We start from the raw sequence: 24,664 nt of genomic DNA, 5'->3' as shown, positions 1-24,664 counted from the left end.
GTGGCTCTGTCAGTTAAGCGTCCGACTTCAGCTCAGGTCATGATCTCAACAGTTTGTGAGTTCAAGCCCTGAGTAGGGCTCTGTGCCAACAGCATAGAGCCTGGAGCCCACTTCTGTGTTCTCTCCCTCTGTCTCTGCGCCCCATGCCCCCCCACCCGCCCTTGCTCACGCTCTCAAAAATAAATAAACATTAAAAAAAAATTATTTTTAAATATTTGTATATGTATTAAATTTTTACAGAATGTAAATATAAATGTTGTACATTTTACCAGTTTTATAAGCAACGTAACAAAATAGAAAGGTGAATGGGAGGTAGAAACAAAATAAGCTAATTTCCTTTTTAAAAAAATGTGAGTCCATATACAATCTAAAAATTGATAAATCGCTCAGTAGAAAAATGGATATATATCATTTGAAATTATGATAATTACAAACATAATTAAAAAACCATCAACATTTCCACAAATAAGATCTCTATCGGGGCACCCGGCTGGCTCAGTCTGTGGAACATGTGACTCTTGGTCTCAGGGTTGTTAAGTTTGAGCCCCACACTAGCTGTAGAAAAATAAAATCTTAAAAGAACAAAAAGGTTATCAGGGGCACCTGGATGGCTCAGTCAGTTAAGCATCCAACTTCAGCTCAGGTCGTGATCTCACAGCTCATGAATTCAAGACCCGAGTAGGGCTCTCTGCTGACAGCTCAGAGCCTGGAGCCTGCTTCAGATTCTGTATCTCCCTCTCTCTCTGCCCCATTCCCGCTCACATTCTGTCTCTCTCTCTCAAAAATAAAACATTAAAAAAAAAAAAAAAGATATCTCTCTAGTCATACCTTGAGAAGTGGAAAGCTTTATAAATGTGCTAAATGATAAATTCATCTTTCATACAGTGACTATAAATACTGTATAAAGCTAACATAGCAGAATCAAAGGCATAAGTAAATCATTTAAAAATATAATAGCAACTGGGGCACCTGGCTGGCTCAGTTGGTTGAGCAAGCAGCTCTTGATCTCAGGATTGGGGGTTTGAGCCTCATGTTGAGTGTAGAGATTACTTAAAAACAAAATCCTTTAAAAAATTTAAAAATTAAAAAAAATATAATAGCAACTATCAGAATTAAAATCTAAAATAAGAACTATTAGGGGCACGTAGCTCAGTCAGTAGGGCATCCGACTCTTGACCTCAGAGTTGGGAGTTCAAGCCCCACGCTGAGCATGGGGCCTACTTAATTAATAAATAAATAAATAAATAAATAAATAAATAAATAAATAAATAAAATCAGAACTATTAGCATTTTTAGAGGGTAGAGGAACTTTTTACCTTTCATTTTATACTCCTCTGTATTATTTGAAATTTTTTCTTTACCAAGTGATTCGTTTTTCTTTTAATTTTTAAAAATAGTTTAATTAAAACCAACTATGATCTAGTCAGAGTCATGCTCTATACAGCAATTAAAAAAATAAGGTAGGACTGGGGTGCCTGGGCGACTCAGTCTGTTAAGTGTCAGATTTTGGCTCAGGTCATGATCTCACAATTCACGAGTTCGAGCCCTACATCAGGCTCTGTGCTGACAGCTCAGAGCCTGGAGTGTGCTTCTGATTCCATGTCTCCCTCTCTCTCTGCTCCTACCCCATTCATGCTCTGTCTTTCTCTAGCTCACTCTCTCAAAAATAAAAAGTGAATAAACATTTAAAAAATTAATAAATAAGGTAGGATTAATTATACTAATACATGGGAAAACAGACACAATGTATTTGTAAATGAAAAAGGCAAATTTCAAGTAACCAGAATGTATGTCTATATGTATCTGTGTGTTTTGGATCTACCTTTACATGATATGTGCATACTGGCATATATTTGTATGTTTATACACACATTAAATATTTCTGTGTATTTACATGGGAAAAGCCAGAAGGTACACACCAAAATATTTACAATGGTTGGCTGCTTATGTGGAATAAAAATAGGGGACAAGAGACATGAAGGGTGCAGGGTAGATTAGGGAGAATTCTTATTCTACACAATTTTTTTTTTAATAATAAACATAACTACTTAAGAAAAACATTTTAAGGAAATTAAACCATCAAATGCTTAGTTTAAAAATTATGAAATTTGTTTTACTAGGATTACATTATCAGGTTTTCTGTGTAAGCTTACCTTGAAGGGTTCCAAGAAATACAACTACAGCTTAGCTTACATGAAATCTCATGCTGCAGAGACCACTGGCTGAGATTCATAACATCTGGTGCCTCATATATTCTTACTATACCATCTGCCGAACAGGTTGCTAACATAAGACCCATATGCTTAGGAGCAAATTTCACATCGGTAACGGATGTTCTGCTATCCACTAGAGTTGTCCTCTTAACCTGAAAAAAAAAAAATTATTTATATACAAAATAAAGGATCGTACAGTGGAAAGAACATAGACTCTGAAATCACACTATTTTACTAGGTATGTAACCCTTGAAAAAGTTATTTAAAAATCACTTAGGCCTCAATTTCCTCCACAGCAAAATACCACATACACAGCCAGCAGTAAGAGTGACCTATAATTAATTATTGCCAGGGTGCCTGTGTGGCTCAGCCAGTTAAGTATCCAACTTCAACTCAGGTCATGATTTCACAGTTCGTGAGTCTGAGCCCCGCATCAGACTCTGTGGTGACAACTCAAAGCCTGGAGCCTGCTTCAAATTCTGTGTTTCCCTCTCTTTCTGCCCTTCCCCCATTCACGCTCTGTCTCTCTCTCTCTCTCAAAAATAAATAAACATTAAAAAAAATTGTGGGGGGGGGGGGGATGCCTAGGTGACTCAGTCAGTAAGCGTCTGACTTCAGCTCAGGTCATGATCTCACGGTTCATGGGTTCAAGACCTACCCTGGGCTTTGTCTTAACAGCCCAGGGCCTGGAGTCTGCCTTGGATGCTGTGTCTCCCTCTCTCTCTGCCCCTTCCCCACTCACACTCTCTCTCTCTGTCTCTCAAAAATAAACATTAAAAAAAAAAATTAAAACAAAATTTTTTTAATGTATAAAAAAAAATTTAATTATTCCCTTTAAGGTAGAAAAAAGTTGACCTTAGAAAGTCTAACTTTATTAAAAGTAGGTACTCTCCCTTAAGCAGACCAGTCACTGAACCAGAAAATGTTCAAATTTTCACATAGGTAGCTTTGTCTCACCAAGTATGCTGCAAGCAGTAAATTAAATGAATTAAGATTTTTTAACAGTAAGATGGAAGACCTGCAACTTCCATCTTTCAAGCATAAATGCCAGTTAGCCCTGTGTGGATCACCACTATCCACTTTTAAAAGAAGGCATTTACTAGAGACCAAGGGAATGGTACAAAGCTGGCATTGTGATAATTACAGAATTCCAATATGGTATGTACAAGCTACTTTCTAACATCTAGATTTCTGACAGACAATATCAACAAAATGGAGAAATCAGCACTTTAGTGTCTATGGTTACTAAAATACATTTTAAGGAGTCTCAATATTAAAAGAATATCACATAAACCCCAAAGATTGTATCTTTGCAAACTCTTGTATACAAACACCACTGAATAACCAATACCAATACAACCGCTGAAATAGTGAATGATCAATGACTAAATACAATTTACACTTGTATTACAATTTGTTTAACTAAATACAAATGAGTATACAGATATCCCCTGCTCTTCAAAGCTTTGTGTTATGCCACTTTGCTTTTGCAAAAGACCTGATTAGTACCTTTTCTCGCTAACCAAAAGAAATCTGAAGAGCATTTTTGCTTTTGCAAAAAGTGAAAACAGCTTTCAACATCTGTTTTGCAAGCCACTACTTGAAGCACCCTCAGCTTCAACAATAGCACCACCACCAGCTCCTTCCTTGGGAACTACACAGTATCTCACCATCAAACTGACATAGCTTTGAACTGTCTTTGAGCATCTGTGCTTTATCTCAATTTATGTTATGCATCCATTAGCAAAGTGTATCCTAAGGTATCAGAAAAGCCTAAGAGAAGTTATTTTTTGGTTCTGGGAATGCTCAAAATTTTTTCCATGTAAGTTAGCGGTAACTGCTTTTCCACTTTATGCCATTTCAGCTTAGAAAAGTTCTCTTAAGAATGCTCTACTTTCATATAACAGGGGAAACCTATATCTTTAACTAAGTTCAAGTAAAAACCCTATGCTACTACTTACTCCTCAAGCCAACCCACCACAGATACTGACCCATCTCAGACTGACTGCTAGAAAAATCCCTAGTATAAATTTCTCTTCTCTTCTCCCCTTAAACAGTTGTTTGCCTTAGGGAGGGCCTAGGCCAAACATAAGACCAGCCTCTCCTAACATTAAAAAAAAAAATTGTAGGGGCGGGGCGCCTGGGTGGCTCAGTCGGTTAAGCATCAGACTCTCAGCTCAAGTCATGATCTCACGGTTCATGAGTTCGAGCCCTACATCCGGCTACATGCTGACAGTGAGGATCCTGCTTGGGATTCTCTCTCTCACTCTCTCTCCCCCTCCCTCACTCCCACTCTCTGTCTCTCAAAATAAACTTCAAAACAAATTTTAAAACAGGACACCTGAGTGTCTCAGTCAGTTTTGTGTCTGACTTCGGTTCAGGTCATGATCTCAGAGTATGGGTTTAGAGCCCCACATGGGGCTCTGTGCTTACAGCTCAGTGCCTGGAGCCTGCTTCAGATTCTGTGTCTCTCTCTCTTTCTGCCCTTCCCTGCTCATGCTCTGTCTCTCTCTCTCTCAAAAATAAATAAAACATTAAAAAAAATTTTTTTTAATGAAAAAAAAAAAACTGTAGGGGCACCTGGCTGGCTCAGTTGGTAGAGTGTGTGACTCTTAATCTTGGGGTCATGAGTTCAAGCACCACATTAGGTATAGAAATTACTTAAATAAATAAATTTTTTCAAAAAATGTATAGCATGCAAGCTACAAATCTAGAGTAACTAGAAGACTATGGTATTGCCATTAAGGAAACCCATACAGCAATGGGACAGAATAGAGTCCAGAAATAAACCCTCTATATATGGTCAATTGAGTTTCAATGAGGATGCCAAGACCACTCAAATGGGAAAGGGTGTGGTGTCTCTCCTGATCAGATGGGGGCCCCTAAATGTGGGGCAACCCTAAAGGGTGGAAGCTGGAGGCAAGGGCAGTGAAAGGATTCACCTGAGGCAGAACAAAGGAGATAGAAGTTTATCGAATAGAACACAAGGGAGTTAGGGAGAGGAGAGCAAAGCACAGGCTGTCTGCTATGAGGCAGCAGGTGGGGGCTGCATTTAAAGGAGGAAGGTAAAGGAGGTATGGGGACATATGGAACTTTCCCTTTTTTGGTAACTGTGCCTGGTTGTAAGTGGCCCATTGGTTAGTTAGGGCCTATGAACACTTTGAGGTAGGCTGCCTAATGGGCCTGTTTATATTCACCCAGGGGGTTACTGTGGGCCCTTCTGCCTTGCTTTTTACGATCCATTGCATAAGCCTGTTGTCTAAAAGAGGCCACTACAAAGGGCAATGGGGCAGTCATTCCAATAAAAGATACTGGGAAAACTGGATATTAACATATAAAAGAATGAAGTTGGGGGAGCCTGGAAAGCTCAGTTGGTATAGCATGTGACTCTTGATCTCAGGGTCATGAGTTTGAGCCCCACGTTGGGGGTAGAGATTACTTTAAAAAAGAAGGGCGGGGGGGGGGGGGGGGGCGGAGAGAATGAATGAAGTTGTACCCTTACCTTACACCATATACAAAACTTAAGTAAAAATGAACAAAAGAACTAAATATAAGAGCTAAAATTATAATTCTCTTAATATAAAACTTTGGGGAAAGTCTTTATGGCATTGGACTTGACAATGATTTCTTGAATATGACACAAGAAACAAAAACACAGCAAACAAAAGAAAAAAATTAACTGGACTTCATTTTGTACATCAAAGGTGACTGTCGAGAGAGAGAAGGCAACTCACAGAATGGGAGAAAATATTTGCAAATCGTATATCTGAAAAGGGATTAATATCCAGAATATAAAGAACTACCACTCAACAGAAAAAAAAAAAAATTGTTTTAAATGGTCAAAGGACTTGAAAAGACATTTCCCTAAAGAAGTAAAGAATTCTGGTAACAATTCCAGTTTGGGGGTTGGGGGAGAACCCCCCCCAACACACACACAATTCTCAGATAGCAGTAAAGCTGTCCAAGAATTCAACTCAATTCTGACTCCATCTACCCAGAAACAGCATCAGATTCCATAGATTAAGAGTTCAATCGTGCAAGACTGCCCCCACTTCGGACACCTAAGCAGCTCTCAAACCTCAGACATTTCCCTTAATAGATTACCAATTTATTATCAAAGGATAGAACTCAGGAACGGCCTGATGGGAGAGATGCATAGAGCAAGGTATGGGGAAAGGGTAAGAAGCTTCTATGCCCTCTCCAGGCTAACCACTCTCCCCACATTTCCACAAGTTCACCAACCCCAAAACTCTCTGAACCATGTTCTCTGGGGTTTTTATGGAGATTTCATTCATTACAAGGACGTGACTGATTAACACATTAGCCAATGGCAAGCGATTCAACTTCCAGCCTCTCTTACCTCCCCAGAGGCTGAGGGTGACACAGAAAGTTCTAGCCCTTTAATCACAAGGTTGGCTTCACTGGCAACCAGACCCCAACCTTAGGCACTTTCCCAAAGTCACCTCATTAACATAATAAAAGATACCTTTATCACTCTGTACACTTAGGAAATTCCAAGGGTTCTGGGAGTTGTAACTCAGGAACTGAGTTGGAAAAACCAAATATACATGAAAAATAAATTTCTTATAAATCAAGACATTGCAATAAGATATACAAATAACGAATTAACACATAAAAATGTGTTCAACATCATTAACCATTAGGGAAATGCAAAAAAAAAATGGAATTTAGTAAACAAAACAGATGAACATAGGGAAAGGGAAGAAAAATAAGATAAAAACAGAGAAAGCAAATGTAAGAGACTCTTAAATACATAGAACAAACTGAGGGCTGCTGGAGGAGAGGTGGATGGGGGGATGGGCTAAATGGGTGATGGGCATTAAGGAGAGCACTTTTTGGGATGAGCAGTGGGTGCTACATGTAAGTGATGAATTACTAAATTCTACTCCTGAAACCATTATTCGACTACATCTTAACTAACTTGGAATTAAATAAAATTAAAAAAAAAAAAAAAAGGAGATGCCATTTCACACCCACTAGGATAGCTATAATGGAAAAATAAAAAAGATAGCAAACATTGGCAAGGATGTGGAAAAACTGGAACACTCCTGCATTGTTGGTAGGAGTGAAAAATGGTACAGTCATTCTGAAAATAATTTAGCAGTTTCCAAAAGTTAAAACACAGAACTACCACATGAGCCAGCAATTCTACTCCTAGGCACATACTCAAAAATATTAAAGGCAAGACTTCAGACAAATATCTACATAATAAATTTCATAGTAGCAATGCTAGCTAGGATGCAAAAAGAAGTTAATCAAGTAAGAAAGCTGAAAGCTATCAGCAGAAGGGAAGAGAGAAAGGGACAAAAGCAGGGAATATATTTTGTTTTGGGGAACCAACAGTTCTAACCAAGGAGACACCCAACTAGGTGTCTTACCTGATACTGATAGCCCCTTACGTGATCCAGTGTGAGCTGGACTAGACCTGAGGACAAGCAGAGAAGCCCCCAAGTTATCCTGAAGCTACTTTTAGCTCCTTATATTAAGATCTCCTATGGGCGGAGTTTTCCACCATTTTTTGAACACTGATGTACACACTAGCATGTTGACATCCCAGGCATGTGCAACTCAAGTGTTTATGCAAGCTCCCTGCCCCTGTCCCCAATACACTGGATAAAACCTTCCTAACTCCACAAGGAGACAGTGCTTTGGGAGCTTTCTCTTTGTCTCCTTGTAACAAATAATAAACAGGTTTTTGCTTTCAACACTTTCTTGGGTTGTGTTGAATTTGATGCACCCCAAGTGGCAAATCCCTTGAGTTTGGTTACAGCATTTTTTACAATAGCTAAGAGGTAGGAACAACCCAACTATGAATCTACAGATAAATGGATACACCAAATGTGTCATATACACACAATGGAATGTTATTCAGCCATAACAGGAATGAAATTGACCTTTGCAACAATATGGATGGACCTTTTGCTTAGTGAATCAAGCCAGATACAGAAGGACAAATATTCTATGATTCCATTTATATGAGGTACCTAGAGCAGTCAAATTCCTAGAGACAGAAAGTAGAACAGAGGTTACCAGGGGTTGGGGGAATGGAAAGAGGAGGTACTATTCAATGGTACTGACTTATGTTGGGAAAAATTAAGTTTATATACAGATACTGGTGATGTGTACGCAGCACTGTGAATGCAATTAATGCCACTGAATTGTACACTTAAGTTACCACGATAAATATTATGTTACGTACACCCTACCACAATTTATAATACGCAGCAGAAAAAAAGAGTAGTATTGATAACATGCAAGCATTAATGTTGAGAGGAAGGTGGATAGGACTGGTAAACAGAGAAGGAAACACTGTTATTTATGTCCTTATAAAGGCAGAGAATATATCCAGAAAAATACACAAAAAACATGATAGTGGTTGACTCTAGGGAGCCAACTGTGTCACTAAAGGGGAGGAAATTGTCACTGTATACATTCATTTATACCTTGTGCCTAATTATCTATTAAAGAAATAAAGAAAAAAAGAAAAAACGAAAAAACATTGGAATGGGTCTTAAAGGTAATCTACTTCAATTCCCTCACTTTATAGACATGGAACTTGACTAGTACACACATTATACTCTTATTTAAAATCAAACATCCATGCCCGGCTAGCTCAGTCAGTAGAGCATGAGACCCTTAAAATCAAACATCCAATCAGGGAAGAGCAGAGAATAGCAGAACCAGATAAAGAGCATATTTTATAAGAAAGCAAAGGTAACCACAAAGGAGAAAAAACAATATTTTAATGGATTTTTAAAGTGCACTCACTCTAGGACAATGCAAATACTGCAGATTTATCATGAAAGTTATCATTAAACAATGCCATGAGTGTTCCTGAGTACCACTTCAGGCCCAAGACAAAATTAAATAAACAAGTAGAAGAAAAACATGGAAGAGGAAAAATAGAACTGGTAAACACAGAGAAGAGTGATAACATCTTATCAAGTGCCTGAAGTGTTCTTGGAAAGACTGATATTCCTTGGAGATCATGCACCCTCCTCCCCAAAACCCCCAAAACCAACAAATGTCTCACCCAATGACTCTGTCCTCGCAGTTTATCATTTGATTCTCCTACTATTTCTTCCCACACAGCAGCTGTTCGGTCAAAAGAACAAGAAGCCAAAACCTGTCCAAATTCAGGATGGGCCCATGTCACACGCCACACAGATCCACTATGTGTCTGAGGAATTATTTAAAAAAAAAAACAAAAATTGACTTTACTCATATTTCACACAAAGTTTTACTTGAGGAAACAACACAGATGTCTTCAATAAGAGCAGAATGCTATTCAATTTTACATTTAAATAAAGAATTAAGTTCTGAAAATTTTTAACTTTTAGAAGATATTCTCTACTTAGGATTATGGCCCTTCTGGAGTCAAGTCCTTCTAACATTTTACTAATAAAGAAAAATCCAGCTGGATAAAGTTGACCTCTTCCAGTACTAACAGAGACTTGCTTCAGAGTTTAGCCTTATCAAGCTTTAAAAAAAAGATCTACCAGTCCACCAATTTTTTTACTTGCAAATTCTCTCTACAGGAAACAGCCATCTAATAAAAGAAATAAGACTAACCAAAACTGTCTGCTTCAAAAGCCTAACAATATATAGAAACTACAGCAGTAAAATGCTTAAATGACTCTGATACCTGGTTAGACAGTCGACTATTCTAGGAAGTGAGGCAACGAGTGATAAAATACAGAGAAGCCCAAATCCTTGTATTCTGAAAAAATAATTTAAAGCTCAGTAGCGTTACCTTTATTATTTGAAAAATGTCAAATTACTATTCTTAAACTCTCATGTTGACAAAAGGAAAAAAACAGAAAGGTCTCAAAGCATTTCACATCGGAGCACCTGGGTGGCTCAGTCTCTTAAGTGTCCAACTCTTAATTTCAGCTCAGGTCAGGATCTTGAGGTTCATGAGATCAAGCCCACATCGAGCTGGGAGGACAGCATGGAGCCTGCCTGAGATTCTCTCTCTACCCCTCCCCCACTCTCTCCTCTCCTCTCTTCTCTCTCTCTCACAATAAATAAATAAACTTAAAAAAAAAAACAAAAAACAAAAAACAAAAAAAACCTATGGCCTGGGTGGCTCAGTCATTAAGCATCTGACTTTGTTTGGCTCAGGTCATGATCTCATGGTTCATGAGTTCAAGTCCCACATCAGGTGAGCTTGAGCCCCACTTCAGGTAAAACACGAGCCCAGGTGAGCCCCACTTCTTTCTTTCTCTCAGAAAGAAAGAAAGAAAGAAAGAAAGAAAGAAAGAAAGAAAGAAAGAAAGAAAGAAAGAATGAATTTTACATGGACAGAATTTCGTTTGTTCTTTCCAGTAAAAATACAGTATAACAACAAGCATCAGTCCACCAATTATGTTTATAAAATTTGTTTCATGCTTCTGTATATCTAACACTTTCACACTTAATAATCTCAGAACACTTTCATAATCGTGTAATTTCCACATGGTAAATATGTCATTCAAAGGTAAACTTTGCACTCTTATTTTTTATCCTTTTTTTGGTCTGGTCTTTTTTGTTTCACTTTTAATTATTATTTATATAAGCTACTAGTTAAAGAATACACAAGACCAGTGAGACTCTGTTAAATATTAGATTGCCAGTAAAGCACAACCTACCTAAAAACTAAAGATTACAAAGAGATGTTCATCACAATAAAAAAGAAACAACTTATACCAGCTATCACAAGTTGAACAAAAACAGGGTATATTTATTGGTATATTCATGTTTTACTGCTACATTTATGTTTTTAAACAAGCTTTAAAAACATACCAAAATATTTATGAAATAGGTTGTTAAATTAAAAGGCAAGAAATGGAGGTTTCTTTTTTAGAGTGATAGTTTTGGAAATGGGTAAAGGCGGTAGTTGTACCAAAATTGTAAATGTAGTAAACGTCGTTGTATTGTGTATGAAGGATCAAACTACTGAATTCACAACATGAATGAACCTCAAAGAAAAGGGAAAGTAGCTAGACACAAATAACTACATATTGTAGAATTCCATTTATATGAAATGTCTAGAAAAAGTAAAACTACAGAGACAGAAAACACTTCAGTGGTTGCCTAGGGCCTGGGTACAGAATGGGAATTGACCCCAAACAGCCACAAGGGAAGTTTCAGGGCCATGCAAGTGTACATAGAAATTTACTAAAATTCGTTGAACTACACATTTAAAACTGATGACTCTAACAGTATGTAAAATTCTACCTGAATAAAGCTGAAAACAGAAATTGTACAAAATATCACAACTATTAAAAATATGCAAAAGAACAGATAAGTAATAAATACTAAAACACTAAAAATAGTTATGTTAGAATGCTATGAAATTGTACGTTTTCCTACTCTCAAATTTTCTGAAGTATATTTTTGATACTTTAGCAGTTAAAATCAAAATATTTTAGGAAAAGTATACATTTTATAATTCTCCCCAGAAGAATAGCAAGCAAGTCACTGACGCTACCAAATAAATAGTAACCATCTCAATTTTTTTTAAAAAATCACTAAAAATACTAACCTTCCAACTAGCAGTACAATGCCAATCCCCATTTTCACTTTTATCCCAGACCTGTAAGAAAATAAGACATATTTTATGCAAAATATTCCTATAAACATGACAAACATAAAGAGTGAATCAGTATTAAGGCAAAAGAAATGAACATAAATTCACAAAATAATACAACCAGTAAGTAAACATTCATTCATTCATTCATTCATTCAGATGTTTATTAAGAACCTGAGGGGGGGGGCGGGGGGGGGGGGCGCCTGGGTGGCTCGGTCAGTTAAGCATCCAACTCTTGATTTTGGCTCAGGTCATGATCTCACGGTTCATCAGATCGAGCCCCACATCGGGCTCTTCACTGACTGTGCGGAGCCTGCTTGGGATTCTGTCTCTCCTCTCTCTGTTCCTCCCCTGCTCATGCTCTCTCTCTCTTTTTCTCTCTCTAAATAAACAAACATTAAAATAAAAGGACCTGCAGAGTGCCAGGCACCAGGCTGAGCAGGAGGGGGTCAAGGAATCTGTGCTCTCATAGGTAACAGAGACAACTACAGTTACAATCAAGTCTTGTTATCGTAGTAGTTGTGTTCTACAATGTTGCTGTGAACACTGAACCAGCAAATACTAAACCACTGCTCTCAGGGGAAATATTTGTCAACTAATCAATACATAATCTCGTTTCATGTATGTATCTATTTAAAGACACTTCTTTAGTGGATATTATTGATTCATTAACACTGAAATCAGAGCCAGCAGCAACTCATGGCAGAGTGAAACTTTCCTAACACACATATTTTCTCTGCAGGGCATATTACAGCCTTCTTGCACCTAAGATCACTAGGCACCCCTTCAGCACTATATATACTTGGGGACAATTTTAGACAGTGAAATCACCAACAAAAAAACAAAAATGTGAAAAATGTGGCACAAAATAGACAATGATAAGGACACTTGTGGGGCCCCTGGGTGGCTCAGTCAGTTAAGCTCCTAACTCTGGATTTTGGCTCAGGTTATGATCTCATAGTTCACAAGCTCAAGTGCTACATCAGGCTCTGCGCTGACAGTGCAGAGCCTGCTTGGGATTCTCTCTCTCCCTCTCTCTCTTTCAAAAAAACAAAAGACTTGTTTACAGTATGAGAGTCCAAATAAGAAAAGTGTCACTGCAGCAACTTCTTATTCAACATGTCTCCAGAGGCAAGGGAAACCAAAGCAAAAATGAACTACTGGGACCTCATCAAAATAAAAACTTCTGCACAGCAAAGGAAACAATCAGCAAAACTAAAAGGCAACCGACGGAATGGGAGAAGATATTTGCAAACGACATATCAGATAAAGGGTTAGTATCCAAAATTTATAAAGAACTTCTCAAACTCAACACCCAAAAAACAAATAATCCAGTGAGGAAATGGGTAAAAGACATGAACAGACACTTCTTCAAAGAAGACATCCAGATGACTAACAGACACATGAAAAACTCAATATCGCTCATCATCAGGGAAATACAAATTAAAACCACAATGAGATACCACCTCACACCAGTCAGAATAACTAAAATGAATAACTCTGGCAACATCAGATGTTGGCAAGGATGCAGAGAAAGAGGATCTCTTTTGCACTGCTGGTGGGAATGCAAACTGGTGCAGCCACTCTGGAAAACAGTATGGAGGTTACTCAAAAATAAAAAATGGAACTACCCTACAACCCAGCAATAACACTACTAGGTATTTATCCAAGGGATACAGGTATGCCGTTTCAAAGAGGCACATGCACCCCAATGTTTACAGCAGTGTTATCAACAATAGCCAAAGTATGGAAAGAGCCCAAATGTCCATCAATGGATGAATGGATAAAGAAGATGTGGTGTATACACACACACACACACACACACACACACACACACACACAATGGAGTACCACACGGAAATCAAAAAGAATGAAGTCTTGCCATTTGCAACTATGTGGATGGAGCTAGAGGGTATTATGCTAAGTGAAATTAGAGAAAGACAACTATCATATGACTTCACACATATGAGGTATTTAAGATGAACAGAAGGGAAGGGAAGCAAAAATAACATAAAAACAGGGAGGGGATCAAAACATAAGAGACTCTTAAATGTAGAGAACAAACACGGTTGCTGGAGGGATTGTGAGAGGGGGGATGGGCTAAATGGGTAAGGGGCATTAAGGAAGACACTTGTTGGGATGAGCACTGGGTGTTATACATAGGGGATGAATCACTGGAATCTACTCCTGAAATCATTATTCATTATTACACTACATGCTAACTTGGATATAAATTTAAAATAAGTAAATAAAATAAAACAAAATAAAATAGAAAGCAGTGTCACCCTGTTTAACCTCAGTTGGGAACATGCACACCGGGCAACTCCAATTTTTTGCTACTCTGCTCATGTCAAGCAAATAACTGAGAATATTGATTTTGGGGTCACAAATAAATTGTAAAGAGTAGGTGAACTCACAAATACACAATTGGCTAATAATGAGGACCAACTGTTTATGTAACAAACAAAAGCAAAATACTTAATCTTACTATCAACAAAAAATATAGATTATAACAAGACAACATTTTAACCTCTTAAAAAATGAAATGATAAACTCCTCAAAAAACTAAAAATAGAATTACCACATGATCCAGCAATTCCATTTCTGGGTATATACCCAAAAGAGTTGAAAGCAGGTTCTCCAAGAGGTATGTGCATACCCATATTTATAGCAGAATTATCCACAACAGCAAAAAACATAGGAGCAACCCAAGTCCACTGACAGATAAATGTTAAGCAAAATGTGTTATTTACAATACATATAATATTCAACCTTAAAAAGGAAGAAAATTCCAGCACATGCTCCAACATGTGCAAACTTCAAAGACACTATGCTAAGTGAAATATTCCAGTCACAAAAAGGACAAATACTGTAGGACTCCACTTATATGAGGTACCTAGTCAAATTCATAGACAGAAAGTACAATGGGGGTAGTAGCTAGGGTGTGATGACAGGGAGAATGGGAAGTTATAATTTAATGGATACAAAGTTTCAATTTTGCAAAATGAAAAAGTTCTGTAGATAGATGGTGGTGATGATTGCACAGATATGAATGTACTTAATACCACTTAACTATAAACACTTAAATATGGTTATGACAGTAAATTTTACGTGTATCTTACCACAATTTTAAAAATTAGAGAAAAAATGTTAGTAATTCCTGACATGGACAATTATCCTATCAAATCAGTACTTTAACTGTAAAATCGTATAACCTTCAAAAAGACAATCTGCCAATTATTCACAAAAGCTTTTAAAATATTCACTAATTTCTCTACTTGAATTAGGCTAAGGAAATCATTCAAAACACAAAAAGCTTAAAGTAATGAAGATTTCCATTGCAATACTACTTCCAACAAACAAAACCTACAAACGGAAAGATTTAGAGATTCAGTAACAAGTGGATGAGGAAAAAAAATCTATGACCTATTCAGTTAACAGACATTAATTACTGCAATATTCAACAACAGGTGGATAGATGAATGTCTAAAGAAAATGTGTACACATACAACAAAATTATCATTCAATCTTAATGAAATACAATACATACTACAAATATGGTTGAACCTTGAAAACATCATGGTAAGTGAAATGAACCAAACACAAAAGGGCAAATATTATATGGTTACATTTATATGAGATACCCAGCATAGTCAAATTTATAAAGAAAGAGTATTAGAGGGGCACCTGGGTGGCTCAGGCAGTTGGGCTTCTGACTCTTAATTTCGGCCCAAGTCATGCTCTCAGGGGTCATGAGATCGATCCCCATGTCCAGTTCTATGCTGAGCATGGAGCCTGCTTGGGATTTTCTCTCTCTCTCTCTCTCTCTCTCTCTCTCTCTCTCTGCTCCTCTCCCACTTGTTCTCTCTCTCAAAATAAATAAGTAAACGTTAAACAAAACAAAACAAAAAAAAAAGGAACAGTATTAGAAGTGACCAGGGACTGGGGCAGGGTAGAAAAAGGAGTTATTGAGTAGAGTTTTACTTTAGAATGATGAAAAAGTTCCAGAGATGTATAGTGGTGACGGCTGCACAACATGAATGTTATGCTTAAGGCCACTGAACTGTAATGTAGATCTAAAGATGGTTAGCTTACCACAATAAAAAAAAAAAAAAAAAAAAAGTGATTTTAAACCTTTTAGGAATTAGAACGCTATAGTTATTCCATGTATTTGGTGACACCACTTTTTCGAAAGGGAACACCAGCTGTAATTCATCATTGAGGGATCACTGGTATCAAACTTGACTCATGTGAAAGGCAAGTAATAAAAACTATCCTTCAGATTTTCAGTTATTTTGGAGTTGTCGAAAATGCAAATAATCCGAACTCCAGCTTTCATCTGCAAGTCTATTGTCGTTAACGCTATAATAATCTCTAAAGTTCTTAAATCCCAAAGACCATCCTCTTATCACAGAAAATTCTGGTCAAAGTAGTGCAGACAGGGGCGCCTGGGTGGCGCAGTCGGTTAAGCGTCCGACTTCAGCCAGGTCACGATCTCGCGGTCTGTGAGTTCGAGCCCCGCGTCAGGCTCTGGGCTGATGGCTCGGAGCCTGGAGCCTGTTTCCGATTCTGTGTCTTCCTCTCTCTCTGCCCCTCCCCCGTTCATGCTCTGTCTCTCTCTGTCCCAAAAATAAATAAAAAATGTTGAAAAAAAAAAATTAAAAAAAAAAAAAAAAAGTAGTGCAGACATTTACATGAACTTTATGAAACAAGCACTCCATTTCTTTAATAGCAAGTAGAGAACTTCACTGGATATAAATGGATTTGTTTCCCATATGAACGCAAGGAGAGAACAATCTCAAGATGAGCAACAAGCTCATCACAGCACTTGAGACAACACGTTGAACCGACTGCATTACAGGTGGCGAGGCAAAGGCCTCTGGCTGAACCGGTGTGGTAACAGGACAAGTACTCCCCCACCCGCGCAGTCTGACAAATCCTTCTCGCAGACTAAGCCGAATCTCTAGCTCTCGCCCACAATGACCCAAACCTGCAGGAGTTAGAACCCGCGTGATGCCCAGGGCCCCACTGGCGGGAGCGCGCACGTGGCTAAGACGCCTGCCCGCCCTCCCCCCCCCGCGCAAGCGCAGAGCAGAGTGAGCGCGGGGGAGCGGCTGTGACCCCACAATACTGGGGCAAGCACGGCGGAGCAGCCCAGCCGCCCACACTCCTTGGGCTCCAGACCTCGTGTCCAGCGGCGTGCCTCAAAATCCGAGGTAGTCCCCTTTCCACGCGCCGTTCCCTCCGCTCTAACAGCGGGTCATGCAAGTCCCCACTCCCCCTCCTTCTGGGCTCGGCCCCACCCAAAAGCTCCGCGCGCACCTTGACGCTCTGGTCACTGGAGCAGGTAGCCATTCGTCGCCCGTGGAAGTCGAAAGAGACATCATGGATGAGATCCTTATGGTCCGCCGCAATACTGCGCGCCACAAACATGGCTTCCGCCGGGCCCGCGCCTGCTCCGTCTGCCCCTCCCACCTCCGAAGAGGGCGGCCGCGGCAGCGCGCGGACCGCAGCCCACCAGGACCACGCCGCCGCCGGGGCGCGCACAGCGCGAGCCACCCGCGCCCCAGCGCCGTGCCCCACCCCTTTGCCCGTCATGCCCCGCGAGGCCAGGGCGAGGACGACTGCGCCTGCGTTTCCTGAAAGAGTCTAACCGCGGCAAGGGCTTAGGAGAGAGTGGCCTTTCCTTAGCTGTAATGAAGATTAAAGGAATTCATTGTATGAACATTGTTCATGTTGATAATTGGGAAAAGTAAGAAAATTAGAAACACCATCTACAGTCCTGGGCCCTGAGTCAGTATTGGTCAGCGTCATTCCCCACCGCCCTCAAACACGGGCTGAGTGCTCGGAAGAAGTGGAGAAGAAAAGGAACTTTGCTGGGACAACTAAGGAGCAATGAAGGGTGGAGAGTCACCAGAGGAGTACAGGCTCAGCCGAAAAGTAAAGACCGGGGGAATAGGATTGACAGGGAAAAACTGGGGGGTTGTGGAGGTGGAAGAGCAGGTGTGAGAGACAGAAAAGGGAAGGATCCGAAGTCAAAATGTTTAAAGATTTCACAGGTAGAACAGGCTTGGTAGTGTCAAGAATCAAGATGTGGGCAGTGAGATACTAGAAATTAGAAAGTTCTTCATAAAGAGGGGAGCCTGGGTGGCTCAGTGGAGTAAGCATTGGACTCTTGCTTTTGGCTCAGGTCCTGATCTCAGGGTTGTGGGATGGATCCCCACAGTTGGGCCATTGGGTTCCGGCTGGACTTGGAGCTTGCTTAGGATTCTGTCTCTTTCTCTGCCTCTCTCTCTCTCTCTCTCTCTCTCTCTCTCAAAAAAAAAAAAAAAATTCTTCAAGAATGTATATTCATGAAGAAACTAGAAAGTTGAAGTCATCTAGGAAAATGAATGGCAGGATCCGAAATGAACTGAAAGACTGGGGAACCTGCAGCCAGAGTTCCCAATAAAGAAATAAGTCAAACAAGAGAAAAAACAACAACAACAACACAAAAAAACCTGAAAAGAGGCCAGTGAAGAAGAGCCCTCAAATCAAAGATTCTGTCAAACCCAGGAAGTAGAGAGATGCAAATTTCCCTTGCCTAGCTGAAAATAGTGCATTCCAATGAAACCTTTTCTAAGCTGAAATGGCATGAAGGGAAGAACCAATTACCATAAATGTACATGGAAGGTTTTTTTTGAGAGTTCCCAGACTCAATAAGTGACATAGGCTTTTCTGATACCTTACCACACATCTTGTTAATGGATACACAAGTCAGCATAAGGCACAAATGCTCACAGGCACAGTTCACAGGTCTGGCTGCTTGATGCTCAGATGCTGTGTAATTCTAGGGAAGGAGCTTGGCAGCGCCACTGATGCTCACCTTTAATGCCACTTCTAAAACAGCCAGCTGCAAAATGAACACTGATAGTTTTGCTCTTCACCGCTTTCTGAAAAGTGAAAAACCACTTTAAATTTTTTTTTTCTGTTATCAAAAGCGGGTACTAATGTAGGTCTTGCGTAAAAGCAAAGTGGTGTAACATCAACTTTCAAAAAGCAAAGGATACCTGTGTTCAGTTTACTGATTTAGGGTATTTTGTTTATCAGGCATTCCAGAGGGCTTAATGGTAAAGTTAGGATGGGAAACCAGAATATTAGGTTGGGGGAATGAAAAGAGAAAAAAAATGTTTTTAAATGAGCCTGTAGAAAGGGTTTATATTTTTGATTCTGGCCAGAATTGACAAGCATGTAGGGCATGGTGTGATTAGAAAGCTAGAAAGTTTTCAAAATAATTAATCCGAGCTGTCCCCTGATGGATTGCACAGAAACATGCAGAGGCAGGTGGAGAAATGACTTAGCCTTTCTGGATTTTTCTTCACTTGCCTTTTTTTCCCCACTACAAATTGGGATGTTACTGGTACTTTAATAGGTTCCACATCTGTGAGTTGCAGGTATGATTACTAATAACAAATGTAACTGCTTTAAGGTCGAAGACACTCATTTCTTTAAAAAATTACCTACTATCTATAAAAGTCCAATCAATTTATAAAACTCTAAAACTTTTTTCTTAAGGTTTAAGTAATCTCTACACCAAACATGGGGCTCAAAACTCACAGCCCTGAGATCAAGAGTTGTATGCTTTTCCAACTAAGCCAGGTGCCACCAATAGCTCTAAAACTTTTTAACAATATTTTTAAAATTAAAAAATTTCAAACAGGGGCGCCTGGGTGACTCAGTTAAGCATCCGACTTTGGTTCAGGTCATGATCTCAGATTATATGGGTTCAAGCCCCACATTGAGTTTTCTGCTGCCCCACCTCAGATCCTCTGTCCCCCTCTCTCTTGCCCCTCCCCCACTTGCACATGTGCACCTGCATCCTCTCAAAAATAAACATTAAAAAATAAAAATAAATAAAAGTTGAAAATAAATAAAAAACATTTTAAACAGATCAATATTTGCCAAGATTATCCAGGTGGAGAGATGCATAAGTGAAGTACAGGGGATTTTCTTTTTCAGGACTTTTATTAGACCAGTTTTAGGTTCATGGTAAAATTGAGCAGAAAATACATAGAGTTCTCATATACATGCCTCCTCTCCCCACACACAGTCTCCCCCACCACCTCCCCCAGTGGTACAATTATTAGAATTGATGAGCCTATGTTGACTCACCACTATCAACCAAAGTCCATAGTTTACCTTGGGGTTCACTCTGGGTGTTACACATTCTATGGGTTTTGACAAATGCATAGTGACATATGCCCACCATTATAGTATTGTACAGAAGAGTTTCACTGTTTTACAGATTCTCTGTGATCTGCAAATTCATCCCACCCTCTCCACAAACCCTGACATCTACTGATCTTTCAACTGTCACCAAATTTTTGCCTTTTCCAGAACGTCATAAAGTTGAAATCATTAAGTATATAGCTTTTTCAGATCAGCTTTTTTCACTTAGTAATGTACATTTAAGATTCTTCCATGTCTTTTCAGGGCTTGATAGCTCTTTTTTTTTTTTTTTTTTAGCACTGAATAATATTTTTTAATTGATGTATAGATGACTTTTTTCTTTTGGAAGTATAGTTGAAGTGCTGAATAATATTCCATTGTCTGGATGTTCCACAGTTTATCAGTCCATTCACCTATTGAAGGACATCTTGGTTGCTTTCAAGTTTTGGCAATTATGAATAAACCTGCTATAAATATCCATGTGCAGGTTTTGTGTGGACATAAATTTTCAACTCTTTGGGTATATATACACCAAATACTGTGATTTAGGTATCATATGGTAAGAGTATGTTTGGTTTTGTAAGAAACCACCACACTGTCTTCCAGACTGGCTGTACTATTTTGCGTTCCTACGAGCAACGAGTGAGAGTTGCTGTTACTCCACATCGTCACCAGTATTTGGTGTCGTGTTTTGGATTTCATCATTTTAATAGGTGTGTAGTGGTATCTCATTATTCTTTTAATTTCCATTTCCCTGATGGCATATGATATGGAGCATCTCTTCTTATGTTCATTTGATATCCTCTTTGATGAGGTGTCTGCTCAAGTCTTTTGCCCTCTTCTTTTTTACCAGGTTTTTGTTTTATTTCTGAGTTTTAAAGTTCTTTGTATGTTTGGATAACAATCCTTTATCAGATGTGTCTTTTGCAAATATTTTCTCCCATTTTGTGACTTATCTTCTTACTCTTGGCCATTTCTTAAAGTTACATAATTATCAAGACTATTTGCTGTAAGAATGTTTGAAAATACAAGAATATATAGAATAAAAAGTTAAAGTTTCCTTTCACCCCACAGTCTAATCTCCCTGCCCAAAGAATATGATTATTACTGTGTTACCCATTTTCTATGGATTTACAGAACATAAAACATATATGTGTACCAAGCATGAGAAAGTTTGTTTGGGTTTTTGAAAATAAATTTACAAATACTATACCGATTTTTGCTTTTTAAAAAATATCCAGTATGTCTTGGATATCTTTCTACATGGGCCCAGTTCATTCCTTCAGTCTTGTAACCTATGCATTCCAAAATATGGATGAATTGTGGTTTATTTAACCATCCCCCTGCTAATGTACCAACATGTGAAGATCACCATAGACATGCTTTATTTCTTCATTCATATAAGTTTAATTATATGTGCTGCACTATAGTTCTAAAGATTTTCTTCATATAATTGTACGCATTTCTTGTTAGGTTTATTAAATCTTTTAACAATTTCTTATACTGTTGTGAATGGGCTCTTTGGGGGGGCGGCAGACTCTTTATCTATATTGTTTATAAGAGAGCTATTAAATTTTGTATGTTTATTTTGTATTTGATCCCTTATTGCATTCTTAGCTCATTTAGCTTCTACATTGAATCTCTTGGGTATATAGGTTAAAAAAAAATCACACCAGCTACAAATAATGAGTTATAGATACTTTGTGTCAGTAAGTGTTTAATCACGAAAACAGTATCCATTCAAATTATTTGAAACAGAGAATTCAACACAGAAAACTGGTTATAAATACATTGGAAGCATAAATTAAGAGCAAAAAGGAAAAACGTGTGGTTACCTAGAGATTAATAACTGCAGGAAACTAATCCCACCCATAGGGCAGGAAGAGTGAAAGAGAAAATAGAGCCTGACATCACTGCCCCTCAGGCTGCTGATGTTGGAACATCAACAACAGGCAGGAAGCCTGGAGCTAACTCTCCAGATGACTCTGCAGGTGTCGAACGGTAGCCACAGCCAAAGGAGCGAGGGCCACAAGCCCTGCACAGCAGAGGTTCCTGGAGCCGCTGCCCCAACTGCAGGAGCCAGAGCAGGGTGCTGCTCCTACTATTTCCGTTAAAATCCCACTCCTAAGCAGGAAGCCACCCTTGCCCTTTGCCACCATCTTGTACCTTTTCTGCAAGCATCTGAGATGCCTCCACAGAAAAGGAAAAAAAGCCTTCTTCCTTTCTCTCGCATTCCAATCTCCTACCAGTGTCTCTAGTAGGAAGAACCTGACTAGGGAGAGTTGGTGAAGAGTCTGGGGAAACTAACAGAGGTTTCAGTTTCCTGTATTATGGAAAGAAAGAAGGATAGGATAATAAATCCAATGCTAATTCTAACATACTGTTGAATAATAGCTATGGTCATACATATCTTGTTTCTAATGTAAATGAAACTGTTCTTAATGTGGTAGAATTTCTTTAAAGAATGAATTTCTATTTCAAGCTTCTGAGGAATCTTCATTAGGAATTAGTGTTTTATCATCTTTTCTGATTAGTACATTGATAAATTTCCTAATGCCGAGCTATTATGTTTCTAATGCATGGCTGGTAATTCACTAATATTTAATTTAGGATTTTTGACTCTGTATTTAAAAGGAATATAGGCAGATAGTTTGTGTGTACTTTGCATGCACACATGCATGGTGTTCTTGTCCTTTTATGGTCTCTAAATTGTATTAACCAACAATAAGGAAGCTTTCATATTTTTCTGCTCTGGACTAGTTTAAATAACATAGGAACTGGGATGCCTAGGTGGTTCAGTCAGTTAAGCATGTGACTCTTAGTTTCACTAAGGTCATGATCTTGTAGTTCATGAGTTCAAGCCCCGCATTGGGCTCCATGCTGACAGTGCAGAACCTGCTTGAAATTCTCTCTCTCTGCCCCTCCCCTCCCTACTCACACCTCCCCCCTCTCAAAATATATAAATAAATACATTTTAAAAAGTAACATAGGAATTACTATTATACAAAGGTCTTATAGATGACGCTCACAAAATTGTACAGGCCTGATACCTTTGGTAGTGAGGGAGCTGTTGATTTTAATTGCCTTAAATTTTTAAAAAACTATTGGTGTCTTTAGATTTTTCACATTTCCAAGTCAATTTTGATCATTAGTTTTCTTTAAAAATCAATCATTTCACTGAGATATTTATTACATCTGGTAACTTCTTAATTTTTTAAATTAAAATTTTTTTTAATTTTTTAAGTTTTTATTTTATTTTCCTTAGAGAGACAGAGCATGATTGGTAGAAGGAGAGAGGGAAAGAATCTTAAGCAGGCTCCATGCTCCACATGGAGCCCAACATGGAGGTTGATCTCATGACCTGGAGATCATGACCTGAGCCGAAATTAAGAATCCAACACTTGACTGACTGAGCCACCCAGGTGTCCCACATCTGGTAATTTCTTATAATTAAAAAAGCTCCATAATTGATGTAATGCTTTTTTTCTTGTTTCCATTGTCTTTATCTTATTTCTTTTTTTCTTAACATTTTACTTCTTTTTTAATGAAGTAAAACATACATTCCAAAATGTACACATAATTGTAAGTGAACAGCTTGCTGAATTTTCCAAAGTGAACACATCCATGCAACCATAATTGGATCAAGAAACAGTACAAGACCAGCAGAAGCCCTCCTTATGCACCCTTCTGGGCATTATATCCCTGACCCAATGGTAACCACTATCCTCATTTCTAATGGCATAAGTTAGTGTGATGGGTAACTTTATATGTCAACTTGCCTAAGTTATGGTGCCCAGTTGTTTGTTCAAACACTGGATGTTGCTGTGAAGGTATTTTGTAGGTGTGATTAACATCTGTAATCACTTGAATTAAAGTAAAAGAAATTACCCTCTGCACCAAAAACCATAAAATACCTAGGAATAAACCTAACCAAAGAAGTGAAAAATCTATACACTGAAAACTATAGAAAGCTTATGAAAGAAATTGAAGAAGATACACACACAAAAAGGAAAAATATTCCATGCTCTTGGATTGGAAGAATATATATTGTTAAAATGTTGATACTATCCAAATCAATCTACATATTCAATGCAATCCCCATCAAAATAACACCAGCATTCTTCACAGAGCTAGAACAAACAATCCTAAAATCTGTATGGAACCAGAAATGACCCTGAATAGCCAAAGCAATCCTGAAAAAGAAAACCAAAGCTGGAGGCATCAGAATCCCAGACTTCAAGATGTATTACAAAGCTGTAATCATCAAGACAATATGGTAGTGGCACAAGAACAGACACTCAGATCAATGGAACAGAATAGAAAACTCAGAAATGGGCCCACAAATGTATGGCCAACTAATCTTTGACAAAGCAGGAAAGAATATCCAATGGAATAAAGACAGTCCCTTCAGCAAATGGTGCTGGAAAAATTGGACAGCGACATGCAGAAAAATGAACCTGGACCACTTTCTTACACCATACACAAAAATAAACTCAAAATGGATGAAGGACCTCAATGTAAGACAGGAAGCCATCAAAATCCTAGAGGAGAAAGCAGGCAAAAACCTCTTTGACCTGGGCTGCAGCAATTTCTTACTCAACACATCTCCAGAGGCAAGGGAAACAAAAGCAAAAATGGACTATTGTGACCT

The 24,664-nt window shown here is 38.6% G+C and overlaps 1 protein-coding gene across 2 annotated transcripts in view; it reads right to left on the bottom strand.

Annotated features, from left to right (window-relative positions):
• SEH1L (SEH1 like nucleoporin) overlaps nucleotides 1-17,355 on the bottom strand; it is a 33,672-nt gene extending 16,317 nt beyond the window's left edge. Inside the window, exons 1-4 of one of the 2 annotated variants that reach the window (XM_058692792.1) lie at nucleotides 17,128-17,355; nucleotides 11,761-11,811; nucleotides 9,268-9,414; nucleotides 2,154-2,365 (exon numbers count right to left, since the gene is read on the bottom strand). In XM_058692792.1, the coding sequence (XP_058548775.1) occupies nucleotides 2,154-2,365; nucleotides 9,268-9,414; nucleotides 11,761-11,811; nucleotides 17,128-17,238 (521 nt within the window). In that variant the 5' untranslated portion in view covers nucleotides 17,239-17,355. The remainder of the gene's footprint in view (nucleotides 1-2,153; nucleotides 2,366-9,267; nucleotides 9,415-11,760; nucleotides 11,812-17,127) is intronic. The other variant, XM_058692793.1, reaches the window with a different exon arrangement.
• Nucleotides 17,356-24,664: the final 7,309 nt, after the last annotated feature.

This window comes from Neofelis nebulosa, chromosome 11 (genome assembly GCF_028018385.1).
Source record: "Neofelis nebulosa isolate mNeoNeb1 chromosome 11, mNeoNeb1.pri, whole genome shotgun sequence".
Taxonomy (NCBI): domain Eukaryota; kingdom Metazoa; phylum Chordata; class Mammalia; order Carnivora; family Felidae; genus Neofelis; species Neofelis nebulosa.
Note: the sequence above shows the minus strand (reverse complement) of the source record. Positions and strands in the feature narration are given on the sequence as shown.